The sequence below is a fragment of the Bombina bombina genome, chromosome 6 (assembly GCF_027579735.1).
Source record: "Bombina bombina isolate aBomBom1 chromosome 6, aBomBom1.pri, whole genome shotgun sequence".
In the NCBI taxonomy this organism is placed as follows: Eukaryota; Metazoa; Chordata; class Amphibia; order Anura; family Bombinatoridae; genus Bombina; species Bombina bombina.
In genome coordinates, this window is record NC_069504.1 from 557608349 (window position 1) to 557621859 (window position 13511).

The 13511-nt window shown below is 40.1% G+C and overlaps 1 protein-coding gene across 1 annotated transcript in view; it reads right to left on the reverse strand.

Annotated features, from left to right (window-relative positions):
- The window catches only part of NEDD4 (NEDD4 E3 ubiquitin protein ligase), a 430182-nt gene that overhangs the window by 269736 nt on the left and 146935 nt on the right, over window positions 1–13511 (reverse strand). Inside the window, exon 4 of the mRNA XM_053717506.1 lies at window positions 12907–12945. Coding sequence (XP_053573481.1) covers window positions 12907–12945 — 39 coding nt within the window. The remainder of the gene's footprint in view (window positions 1–12906; window positions 12946–13511) is intronic.

The following is a 13511-nucleotide window of genomic DNA, read 5'->3' on the forward strand; positions in this document are numbered from 1 at the left end:
ATGTGGATTGCAGACAGGTGGCAGGAGTGAGTCTCCGCCCATTGAATGATTTTGGTCACTTCTTCCATCGCCAGGGAACTCCTTGTTCCCCCCTGATGGTTGATGTACGCAACAGTCGTCATGTTGTCTGATTGAAACCGTATGAACTTGGCCTTTGCTAGCTGAGGCCAAGCCTTGAGAGCATTGAATATCGCTCTCAGTTCCAGAATATTTATCGGTAGAAGAGATTCTTCCCGAGACCAAAGACCCTGAGCTTTCAGGGATCCCCAGACCGCGCCCCAGCCCATCAGACTGGCGTCGGTCGTGACAATGACCCACTCTGGTCTGCGGAAGGTCATCCCTTGTGACAGGTTGTCCAGGGACAGCCACCAACGGAGTGAGTCTCTGGTCCTCTGATTTACTTGTATCTTCGGAGACAAGTCTGTATAGTCCCCATTCCACTGACTGAGCAGCACAGTTGTAATGGTCTTAGATGAATGCGCGCAAAAGGAACTATGTCCATTGCCGCTACCATCAAACCTATTACTTCCATGCACTGCGCTATGGAAGGAAGAGGAACGGAATGAAGTGTCCGACAAGAGTTTAGAAGTTTTGTTTTTCTGGCCTCTGTCAGAAAAATCCTCATTTCTAAGGAGTCTATTATTGTTCCCAAGAAGGGAACCCTTGTCGACGGAGATAGAGAACTCTTTTCCACGTTCACTTTCCATCCGTGAGATCTGAGAAAGGCCAGGACTATGTCCGTGTGAGCCTTTGCTTGAGGAAGGGACGACGCTTGAATCAGAATGTCGTCCAAGTAAGGTACTACTGCAATGCCCCTTGGTCTTAGCACCGCTAGAAGGGACCCTAGTACCTTTGTGAAAATCCTTGGAGCAGTGGCTAATCCGAAAGGAAGCGCCACGAACTGGTAATGCTTGTCCAGGAATGCGAACCTTAGGAACCGATGATGTTCCTTGTGGATAGGAATATGTAGATACGCATCCTTTAAATCCACCGTGGTCATGAATTGACCTTCCTGGATGGAAGGAAGAATTGTTCGAATGGTTGAGAAACTTGTTTAAGATCTTGAGATCTAAGATTGGTCTGAACGTTCCCTCTTTTTTGGGAACTATGAACAGATTGGAGTAGAACCCCATCCCTCGTTCTCCTAATGGAACAGGATGAATCACTCCCATTTTTAACAGGTCTTCTACACAATGTAAGAATGCCTGTCTTTTTATGTGGTCTGAAGACAATTGAGACCTGTGGAACCTCCCCCTTGGGGGAAGCCCCTTGAATTCCAGAAGATAACCTTGGGAGACTATTTCTAGTGCCCAAGGATCCAGAACATCTCTTGCCCAAGCCTGAGCGAAGAGAGAGAGTCTGCCCCCCACCAGATCCGGTCCCGGATCGGGGGCCAACATTTCATGCTGTCTTGGTAGCAGTGGCAGGTTTCTTGGCCTGCTTTCCCTTGTTCCAGCCTTGCATTGGTCTCCAGGCTGGCTTGGCTTGAGAAGTATTACCCTCTTGCTTAGAGGACGTAGCACTTGGGGCTGGTCCGTTTCTACGAAAGGGACAAAAATTAGGTTTATTTTTGGCCTTGAAAGACCTATCCTGAGGAAGGGCGTGGCCCTTACCCCCAGTGATATCAGAGATAATCTCTTTCAAGTCAGGGCCAAACAGCGTTTTCCCCTTGAAAGGAATGTTAAGGAGTTTGTTCTTGGAAGACGCATCAGCTGACCAAGATTTCAACCAAAGCGCTCTGCGCGCCACAATAGCAAACCCAGAATTCTTTGCCGCTAACCTAGCCAATTGCAAAGTGGCGTCTAGGGTGAAAGAATTAGCCAATTTGAGAGCACGGATTCTGTCCATAATCTCCTCATAAGGAGGAGAATCACTATCGATCGCCTTTACTAGCTCATCGAACCAGAAACACGCGGCTGTAGTGACAGGGACAATGCATGAAATTGGTTGTAGAAGGTAACCCTGCTGAACAAACATCTTTTTAAGCAAACCTTCTAATTTTTTATCCATAGGATCTTTGAAAGCACAACTATCTTCTATGGGTATAGTGGTGCGTTTGTTTAAAGTAGAAACCGCTCCCTCGACCTTGGGGACTGTCTGCCATAAGTCCTTTCTGGGGTCGACCATAGGAAACAATTTTTTAAATATGGGGGGAGGGACGAAAGGTATACCGGGCCTTTCCCATTCTTTATTTACAATGTCCGCCACCCGCTTGGGTATAGGAAAAGCTTCTGGGAGCCCCGGGACCTCTAGGAACTTGTCCATTTTACATAGTTTCTCTGGGATGATCAAATTCTCACAATCATCCAGAGTGGATAATACCTCCTTAAGCAGAGCGCGGAGATGTTCCAACTTAAATTTAAATGTAATCACATCGGGTTCAGCTTGTTGAGAAATTTTCCCTGAATCTGAAATTTCTCCCTCAGACAAAACCTCCCTGGCCCCCTCAGACTGGTGTAGGGGCATTTCAGAACCATTATCATCAGCGTCCTCATGCTCTTCAGTATCTAAAACAGAGCAGTCGCGCTTACGCTGATAAGTGGGCATTTTGGCTAAAATGTTTTTGATAGAATTATCCATTACAGCCGTTAATTGTTGCATAGTAAGGAGTATTGGCGCGCTAGATGTACTAGGGGCCTCCTGAGTGGGCAAGACTCGTGTAGACGAAGGAGGGAATGATGCAGTACCATGCTTACTCCCCTCACTTGAGGAATCATCTTGGGCATCATTTTCAGTGTCACATAAATCACATTTATTTAAATGAGAAGGAACCCTGGCTTCCCCACATTCAGAACACAGTCTATCTGGTAGTTCAGACATGTTAAACAGGCATAAACTTGATAACAAAGTACAAAAAACGTTTTAAAATAAAACCGTTACTGTCACTTTAAATTTTAAACTGAACACACTTTATTACTGCAATTGCGAAAAAGTATGAAGGAATTGTTCAAAATTCACCAAAATTTCACCACAGTGTCTTAAAGCCTTAAAATTATTGCACACCAAATTTGGAAGCTTTAACCCTTAAAATAACGGAACCGGAGCCGTTTTTTAACTTTAACCCCTTTACAGTCCCTGGTATCTGCTTTGCTGAGACCCAACCAAGCCCAAAGGGGAATACGATACCAAATGACGCCTTCAGAAAGTCTTTTCTATGTATCAGAGCTCCTCACACATGCGACTGCATGTCATGCCTCTCAAAAACAAGTGCGCAATACCGGCGCGAAAATGAGGCTCTGTCTATGATTAGGGAAAGCCCCTAAAGAATAAGGTGTCTAAAACAGTGCCTGCCGATATTATTTTACCAAAATACCCAGATTAAATGATTCCTCAAGGCTAAATATGTGTAATATATGAATCGATTTAGCCCAGAAAATGTCTACAGTCTTAATAAGCCCTTGTGAAGCCCTTATTTACTGTCTGAATAAAAATGGCTTACCGGATCCCATTGGGAAAATGACAGCTTCCAGCATTACATCGTCTTGTTAGAATGTGTCATACCTCAAGCAGCAAAAGACTGCTCACTGTTCCCCCAACTGAAGTTAATTCCTCTCAACAGTCCTGTGTGAAACAGCCATGGATTTTAGTAACGGTTGCTAAAATCATTTTCCTCTTACAAACAGAAATCTTCATCTCTTTTCTGTTTCAGAGTAAATAGTACATACCAGCACTATTTTAAAATAACAAACTCTTGATTGAATAATAAAAACTACAGTTAAACACTAAAAAACTCTAAGCCATCTCCGTGGAGATGTTGCCTGTACAACGGCAAAGAGAATGACTGGGGTAGGCGGAGCCTAGGAGGGATCATGTGACCAGCTTTGCTGGGCTCTTTGCCATTTCCTGTTGGGGAAGAGAATATCCCACAAGTAAGGATGACGCCGTGGACCGGACACACCTATGTTGGAGAAAACAAGCCTGTCATTGCCCTGGGGTATAGTGTGCTACTCTATTGTAGATGGTGTGCAGGGCCAGTGGGTCACATGATCCCAGCAAATAGCTGTAAAAAAAGATGGCAAACCAATGGGAAGATGATGCTTCTGAGAAACTCTACTAACTAGATCCTGTTTTTATGCAATTCATTTAAATAGTGAAATTATTTTGTGATACAGTCAGAATGATCAATGGATGCAAAGACAATAGTGGTGCCTCTTATCCACTATCACACTATGGACATGGGCTTCCATTGATGTTTATGACGTAAAAGGAATTTAAAAAGTTTAGTTAGGGTTTTCGTGTTAAAGAGACCTTTCAGATCTAATGTGTGTAGAGTTCTTAAAGGGTCAATAAACACCTGATGAAAATTGCTGAAACCTACTTTTTCTTATTAATAAAAATAAATTAATCATTGCTGCCTATTTTATCTGTTCCTCTTAGCCCAAACTTTTGAAGGAGATTGTTTTGAAATACAGTGTTGATCCAGTGCTTGATTTCCTATGCAAGTTGCCATATTGTAGCGTGCGTTACAGGGGCACAGTAGTCACATGGTCATGATACATCATGTGACACACACACACACACACCATATTGTCTATACAGTACTTAGAGGAATAACATCTCTGCCTGCAGCGTGTGAGCTGCAGTGTTTGAAAACAGTTCTCACTGAGAAATAACTGTTTTCAGACACTGCAGCTCACATGCTGCAGGCAGAGATGTGATTCCTCTAAGTATTGTATATGTATAGACAATATGGTGTGTGTGTGTCACATGACTGCATCATGACCATGTGACTACTGTGCCCCTGTAACGCACGCTACAATATGGCAGCTTACATAGGAAATCAAGCACTGGATCAACACTGTATTTCAAAACAATCTCCTTCAAAAGTTTGGGCTAAGAGGAACAGATAAAATAGACAGCAGTGATTACTTTATTTTTATTAATAAGAAAAAGTAGGTTTTAAGGATTATTAGAAGTCAGGTGTTAAGGGTCCCTTTAAAAGGGACACTGAACCCAAAATTTTTCTTTTGTGATTCGGATAGCGCATGAAATTTTAAGCAACTTTCTATTTTACACCTATCATCAAATTGCCTTCATTCTATTGGTATCTTTATTTGAAATGCAAGAATGTAAGTTTAGATGCCGGCCCATTTTTGGTGAACAACCTGGGTTGTCCTTGCTGATTGGTGGATACATTCATCCACCAAAAAAAAGTGCTGTCCAATAGTTCTGAACCAAAAAAAAGCTTAGATGCCTTCATTTTCAAATAAAGATAGCAAGAGAAAGAAGAAAAATTGATAATAGGAGTAAATTAGAAAGTTGCTTAAAATTGCATGCTCTATCTGAATTATGAAAGAAAAAATTTGGATTCAGTTTCCCTTTAAGTTGAGAAACATGACTTAAAGGGACATAATACTCATATGCTAAATCACTTGAAACTGATGCAGTATAACTGTAAAAAGCTGAAAGGAAAATTTAACCTGAGCATCTCTATGTAAAAAAGGAAGATATTTTACATCACGATTTCCTCAGCTCACCAGAGTAAGTTCTGTGTAAAAAGTTATACTCAGCTGCAAGTAAAAAAAATAATGAAGAAATGAACAGCAGCCAATCATCATCAAAAGTGCTGAGGTCATGAACTCTTTTACGGTGATCTCATGAGATTTCACTTAACTCTCATGAAATTTCATAGTAAGTTTCCTTAAACTGAATAGGGAAATAAGATGAGTGTGCACGAAAGAGCTCACTCCCTTAGCTGTCCCGGGACTGACATACTGATTTACTGCTTAGAAGTCCTTTACAATGGGATGTGGCTACCGAGGAATTTTGAAGGTAAAATATCTTTCTTTTTACATAGAGATGTTCAGGTGATATTTTCTAGTCAGCTTTTTTCTAGTCAGCAAGTCACTTTCAAGTGTTTCAACATTTAGGTATCATGGCCCTTTAAGGACACTCCAAAACCATAGGCGCACCACCATAAATTTTCCATTATTCCATTTTTATATTTAATAAAAACTGCTCATTTTTTGTTCCCACTTTTAATTAACCAAATTGTAAAAAACATTAAAAAACAAGCAAAAAAATAATCAATCATGGTAATTGTAAAATTAATAACACTATATAAACTAATAAGGATGGGAATAATTATCTCTGAGGAAGTGCATCATTTGCATAGGACAAATAACAATGCAACCACACAGGGATGCAATCTTAATATTTTTGTTCTTCCTGCCCATGATTATCCCTATTGTGATAAAAGACAGGTTCTCTATCCAAATTATCCTAATTAGCTATGCAGATTGAAGTGTGAGGTGCAAGGCAGCACACATTTTTGGCAGCAATCAATCATACAGATCAGGGGCGTATTATGGCCTAGACCAACAAGGCCGATGCCTAGGGCAGATTTGGGAGGGGCAGCACATCTGCCCTATCCTCTCTCTAAAAGCCAGCACAGTGTCCAATAAACTGCAGGCTTTTAGTCACTCTTCACAGGCAGTGCTCCTTTAAACCATTGCTTCATTTAGAGCCGCCGGCATTTTTGAAGTGGAAGCGTTCTTGGTGAGAATCTTGCCCGAGGATATGCTTACAAGGTGAGGCTGGAGGAGAAGACCTTGTGCCAATATGCTGCCTCCCCTTGTCAGCTGTGGTGGGTCTGCGAGCGTAGTGCTTATTGCAGGTCTTAGCAGCTAACAGACTGGATGCGTCTGTGCACTGCTTAGATCAGCTTGTGATGTCTAATCCTAAACTCTCAGTGCTAATATATGTTAGCTACTAATAGATAGCTTTCTCTGTCTTCATGAACCCATGGAGTAAATAGGAAACGGACACTTTTCATTACTTGAATAATGGTAATTACTGTATGTTGTTGCATGTAAAGGGCAGTGATTGTTTCAAAGTTTTTCTTCTTTCCCTCTCTTCTTCTCTCCATTTTTTCCCTTTTTCCCTCCCTTCCTCCCTCAACTCACTCCCTCCCTTCTTTCTTTCCATCCCTTCTTTCCCTCCCTCACTTCTTTCTCTCAACTCCTTATTTCATTCCTTTCTTTTCCTCTCCATTTTCTCCTCTCCCTCCCCACTTTTCTCTTCTCTCTCTCTCCCTCCCTCCCTTCTTTACTTTCCCTCCCTTTTCTCCCCTCCCCTTCTTTTCTCTCCCTTCTCTCAGGGAGAAAACGGTATGAGATGCATACAATTTAACCCACCTGTATGCAAGTGCTAGCCCATTTTCTTTTGAATTGTTATGAAAAAATAAAATAAAAAAACATAATTTATGTAAGAACTTACCTGATAAATTCATTTCTTTCATATTAGCAAGAGTCCATGAGCTAGTGACGTATGGGATATACATTCCTACCAGGAGGGGCAAAGTTTCCCAAACCTCAAAATGCCTATAAATACACCCCTCACCACACCCACAATTCAGTTTAACGAATAGCCAAGAAGTGGGGTGATAAAAAAGTGCGAAAGCATATAAAATAAGGAATTGGAATAATTGTGCTTTATACAAAATCATAACCACCACAAAAAAAGGGCGGGCCTCATGGACTCTTGCTAATATGAAAGAAATGAATTTATCAGGTAAGTTCTTACATAAATTATGTTTTCTTTCATGTAATTAGCAAGAGTCCATGAGCTAGTGACGTATGGGATAATGACTACCCAAGATGTGGATCTTTCCACACAAGAGTCACTAGAGAGGGAGGGATAAAATAAAGACAGCCAATTCCTGCTGAAAATAATCCACACCCAAAATAAAGTTTAACGAAAAACATAAGCAGAAGATTCAAACTGAAACCGCTGCCTGAAGTACTTTTCTACCAAAAACTGCTTCAGAAGAAGAAAATACATCAAAATGGTAGAATTTAGTAAAAGTATGCAAAGAGGACCAAGTTGCTGCTTTGCAGATCTGGTCAACCGAAGATTCATTCCTAAACGCCCAGGAAGTAGAAACTGACCTAGTAGAATGAGCTGTAATTCTCTGAGGCGGAGTTTTACCCGACTCAACATAGGCAAGATGAATTAAAGATTTCAACCAAGATGCCAAAGAAATGGCAGAAGCTTTCTGGCCTTTTCTAGAACCGGAAAAGATAACAAATAGACTAGAAGTCTTACGGAAAGATTTCGTAGCTTCAACATAATATTTCAAAGCTCTAACAACATCCAAAGAATGCAACGATTTCTCCTTAGAATTCTTAGGATTAGGACATAATGAAGGAACCACAATTTCTCTACTAATGTTGTTGGAATTCACAACTTTAGGTAAAAATTCAAAAGAAGTTCGCAACACCGCCTTATCCTGATGAAAAATCAGAAAAGGAGACTCACAAGAAAGAGCAGATAATTCAGAAACTCTTCTGGCAGAAGAGATGGCCAAAAGGAACAAAACTTTCCAAGAAAGTAATTTAATGTCCAATGAATGCATAGGTTCAAACGGAGGAGCTTGAAGAGCCCCCAGAACCAAATTCAAACTCCAAGGAGGAGAAATTGACTTAATGACAGGTTTTATACGAACCAAAGCTTGTACAAAACAATGAATATCAGGAAGAATAGCAATCTTTCTGTGAAAAAGAACAGAAAGAGCAGAGATTTGTCCTTTCAAAGAACTTGCGGACAAACCCTTATCTAAACCATCCTGAAGAAATTGTAAAATTCTCGGTATTCTAAAAGAATGCCAGGAAAAATGATGAGAAAGACACCAAGAAATATAAGTCTTCCAGACTCTATAATATATCTCACGAGATACAGATTTACGAGCCTGTAACATAGTATTAATCACAGAGTCAGAGAAACCTCTTTGACCAAGAATCAAGAGTTCAATCTCCATACCTTTAAATTTAAGGATTTCAGATCCTGATGGAAAAAAGGACCTTGTGACAGAAGGTCTGGTCGTAACGGAAGAGTCCACAGTTGGCAAGAGGCCATCCGGACAAGATCCGCCTACCAAAACCTGTGAGGCCATGCCGGAGCTACCAGCAGAACAAACGAGCATTCCTTCAGAATCTTGGAGATTACTCTTGGAAGAAGAACTAGAGGCGGAAAGATATAGACAGGATGATACTTCCAAGGAAGTGATAATGCATCCACTGCCTCCGCCTGAGGATCCCGGGATCTGGACAGATACCTGGGAAGTTTCTTGTTTAGATGGGACGCCATCAGATCTATTTCTGGAAGTTCCCACATTTGAACAATCTGAAGAAATACCTCTGGGTGAAGAGACCATTCACCCGGATGCAACGTTTGGCGACTGAGATAATCCGCTTCCCAATTGTCTACACCTGGGATATGAACGAGATTAGACAGGAGCTGGATTCCGCCCAAACCAAAATTCGAGATACTTCTTTCATAGCCAGAGGACTGTGAGTCCCTCCTTGATGATTGATGTATGCCACAGTTGTGACATTGTCTGTCTGAAAACAAATGAACGATTCTCTCTTCAGAAGAGGCCAAAACTGAAGAGCTCTGAAAATTGCACGGAGTTCCAAAATATTGATCGGTAATCTCACCTCCTGAGATTCCCAAACTCCTTGTGCCGTCAGAGATCCCCACACAGCTCCCCAACCTGTGAGACTTGCATCTGTTGAAATTACAGTCCAGGTCGGAAGCACAAAAGAAGCCCCCTGAATTAAACGATGGTGATCTGTCCACCATGTTAGAGAGTGTCGAACAATCGGTTTTAAAGATATTAATTGAGATATCTTCGTGTAATCCTTGCACCATTGCTTCAGCATACAGAGCTGAAGAGGTCGCATGTGAAAACGAGCAAAGGGGATCGCGTCCGATGCAGCAGTCATAAGACCTAGAATTTCCATGCATAAGGCTACCGAAGGGAATGATTGTGACTGAAGGTTTCGACAAGCTGTAATCAACTTTAGACGTCTCTTGTCTGTTAAAGACAGAGTCATGGACACTGAATCCATCTGGAAACCCAGAAAGGTTACCCTTGTCTGAGGAATCAAAGAACTTTTTGGTAAATTGATCCTCCAACCATGATCTTGAAGAAACAACACAAGTCGATTCGTATGAGATTCTGCTAAATGTAAAGACTGAGCAAGTACCAAGATATCGTCCAAATAAGGAAATACCACAATACCCTGTTCTCTGATTACAGACAGCAGGGCACCGAGAACCTTTGTAAAAATTCTTGGAGCTGTAGCTAGGCCAAGCTACCAAAAGTTTACAGCAGATACACTTAGCTTTGGTAGATTCAGCACTTGACAGCGATTTTCCTGTAGTATCTTCTGACTCAGATGCAACGTGAGACATCTTGCAATATGTAAGAGAAAAAACAACATATATATAAAGCAAAATTGATCAAATTCCTTAAATGACAGTTTCAGGAATGGGAAAAAATGCCAAGAACAAGCTTCTAGCAACCAGAAGCAATAAAAAATGAGACTTAAATAATGTGGAGACAAAAGCGACGCCCATATTTTTTCGCGCCAAATAAGACGCCCACATTATTTGGCGCCTAAATGCTTTCTGGCGCCAAAAATGATGCCACATCCGGAACGCCGACATTTTTGGCGCAAAATAACGTCAAAAAATGACGCAACTTCCGGCGACACGTATGACGCCGGAAACGGAAATAGAATTTTTGCGCCAAAAAAGTTTGCGCCAAGAATGACGCAATAAAATGAAGCATTTTCAGCCCCCGCGAGCCTAACAGCCCACAGGGAAAAAGTCAAATTTTAAGGTAAGAAAAAATGTTAAATTAAAATGCATTATCCCAAATATGAAACTGACTGTCTGAAAATAAGGAAAGTTGAACATTCTGAGTCAAGGCAAATAAATGTTTGAATACATATATTTAGAACTTTATAAACAAAGTGCCCAACCATAGCTAGGAGTGTCACAGAAAATAAGACTTACTTACCCCAGGACACTCATCTACATATAGCAGATAGCCAAACCAGTACTGAAACGAGAATCAGCAGAGGTAATGGTATATATAAGAGTATATCGTCGATCTGAAAAGGGAGGTAAGAGATGAATCTCTACGACCGATAACAGAGAACCTATGAAATAGACCCCGTAGAAGGAGATCACTGCATTCAAATAGGCAATACTCTCCTCACATCCCTCTGACATTCACTGCACGCTGAGAGGAAAACCGGGCTCCAACTTGCTGCGGAGCGCATATCAACGTAGAATCTAGCACAAACTTACTTCACCACCTCCATCGGAGGCAAAGTTTGTAAAACTGAATTGTGGGTGTGGTGAGGGGTGTATTTATAGGCATTTTGAGGTTTGGGAAACTTTGCCCCTCCTGGTAGGAATGTATATCCCATACGTCACTAGCTCATGGACTCTTGCTAATTACATGAAAGAAATAAAACCTTTTACACACTGACCCAAAAAAATATTTAGGGGAAAAAGGCCTAAAAACTTGGGGGGGGGGGGGCAGCAGAATTTTAAGTGCCTAGGGCAGCACAAAACCTAAATATGCCACTGATATAGATACATTCTCTCTGTTGGGTATAGAAATACAGATACATTCTCTCTGTTGGGTATGGCAATAATAGAATATTCCCCCAATAGCAGTGTGTTCCCTTGCAGCCCACAGAAAGCAGTGCCTCAGTAAAATAAACATATTTGGTGCAAATGGGCAGAAAGGTAGGCAAGTATGGGTGAGAAGGAGTAGATCCATACGGTTGAGGTGTGGGGTCGAAATAGTACACGAATATGAGGTATCTATATCAATAAGAAAGGGGTAGATGATATACCAGGGATGGTGGGATGCTATAATTGATGCATAGGTAAGAAAGGTTACAACTGGTGCTATGAGAAAAGAGATAAAAGCTTAGACAGATATTTGGTGGTCATAGCAATAAAGTTATCTTCTCTGGAAGCACGAATGGTAATATCTAAAAACAGAGTAAACCGATGTGCTAGATATGTGTGAGTTTTAGTAGGATGTAGAAAATGGTAGGGGTAAGGTCTTATGACTTCTGATGACAGTGTTTCAAAATGAGGTCAATGTAGTCTACATAGTAATAATGGATATCTAAAGTGGTTATACCAAAAGTATCAAGTAGCATAAAGCTTTAAAAGGACATTAAAGACACAATAAAACTTCTATGATTCAGACAAAGCATACAATTAAAAATAAAACTTTGTATTTACTAGTATTACATTTGCTTTGTTCTTTTGGTATCCTTTGTTAAAACCTAGCTTCTTTCATGAGCGCACAGTCTTGAGAACTATATGTATTACAAACACTGCTTCCATCAGTGCTGAATCATGTAAATTTAAAAGGACGATTAAATACAATATAATTTCATAATAAAACATACAATGGAATAACTCAGTCTGAATTTCCAATGAGTAGTAGATTTTTCTTCTGACAAATTTCATTGTTATTTCCTTTTCCCCTGGCTCCTGTATCACTTTATACCCATCAGCCAATTACAAAGTGTATATATACAGTGATCAGTAGGAGCTGGTGACTCAGGAAGAGTACATATAAAGTATTGTATACACTCTAATAACGGAAGTAAATTAAACGGTTTTTAAAAAAATTACATGCTCTATCCGAATCTATAAAACATTAAACATAGTCTTAGATGCAAACAAGAAAAAAATGTTGTCCAACTTAATTTCTTTAAAGTGTATTTCAAATTTGACTATTAGAATTTTTTTAAATAAACTTTGCAAAAATACTTTAGTTCCTCGAGCATACACATGTAAGCAGTGTTCATGCCTTATAATATGCATTCTCAAAATGCTTATGACACCAGGACTCACGCTGGCCATGGATAACACGGATGAGTCGGATGCACATGCACACCACTTACCTGCATATACCAAGTAAGCCACACGCTCATACATTTTATCAGAGAAAGAGCAATACAACCAGTTTTGCAAAACAAAAGTATTAGGAAAAAAATGACCCTAGTAAAATTAAATACACTACTGTACATTTCAAATTTACGTTTTTTGTTCCTTTAATACATCATCATATAGAATACTCACACGAAACAAAATCTCCTCATTCCATTTAGGATTCAAACTCTGCAAATAAAAGAAGTAAAATATATACATTTATCAGGTTAGAGAAACTAGCTTTCTAGACAGAGCAAATTGTGTACCCTGTGATTTAAAGGTTCGAAAATAAATTGAACAGTGTTTATTATTAAAAACAAAATGTTAGTTAAAACCCTTAAACACTGGAAGCACTGCAGATCTAAATCCGTAATATTTTTTAATAAGGATACCAATTTATATCAATGTTTAACCCACATCTTTATTGTAAACATTCTTATATTATTACCTCACATGTCACTTAAAATGGGCAGGTGGCAACAAAATTTTAACCTTCTTTAAAAAACACACATTTTTCTCAACAACAACAAAAAAAAAACACCCCCCTCCCCCCAAAAAAACAACACTTTTAAGTGAATGAGAAAAAAAAGTCACATGCATGTGATGGATGCATATGTTGGTAACATAAGATACCAAACCAAGAAGCTAGAAGCATGCAATAGGTTTGCACTGCACACCAGCTTAGGAGTTAAACTTTGCACGTTATGGTAGGAGGAGTGATGAAGCATTAGGAGCCTATAAAAAGATAGTGTTGC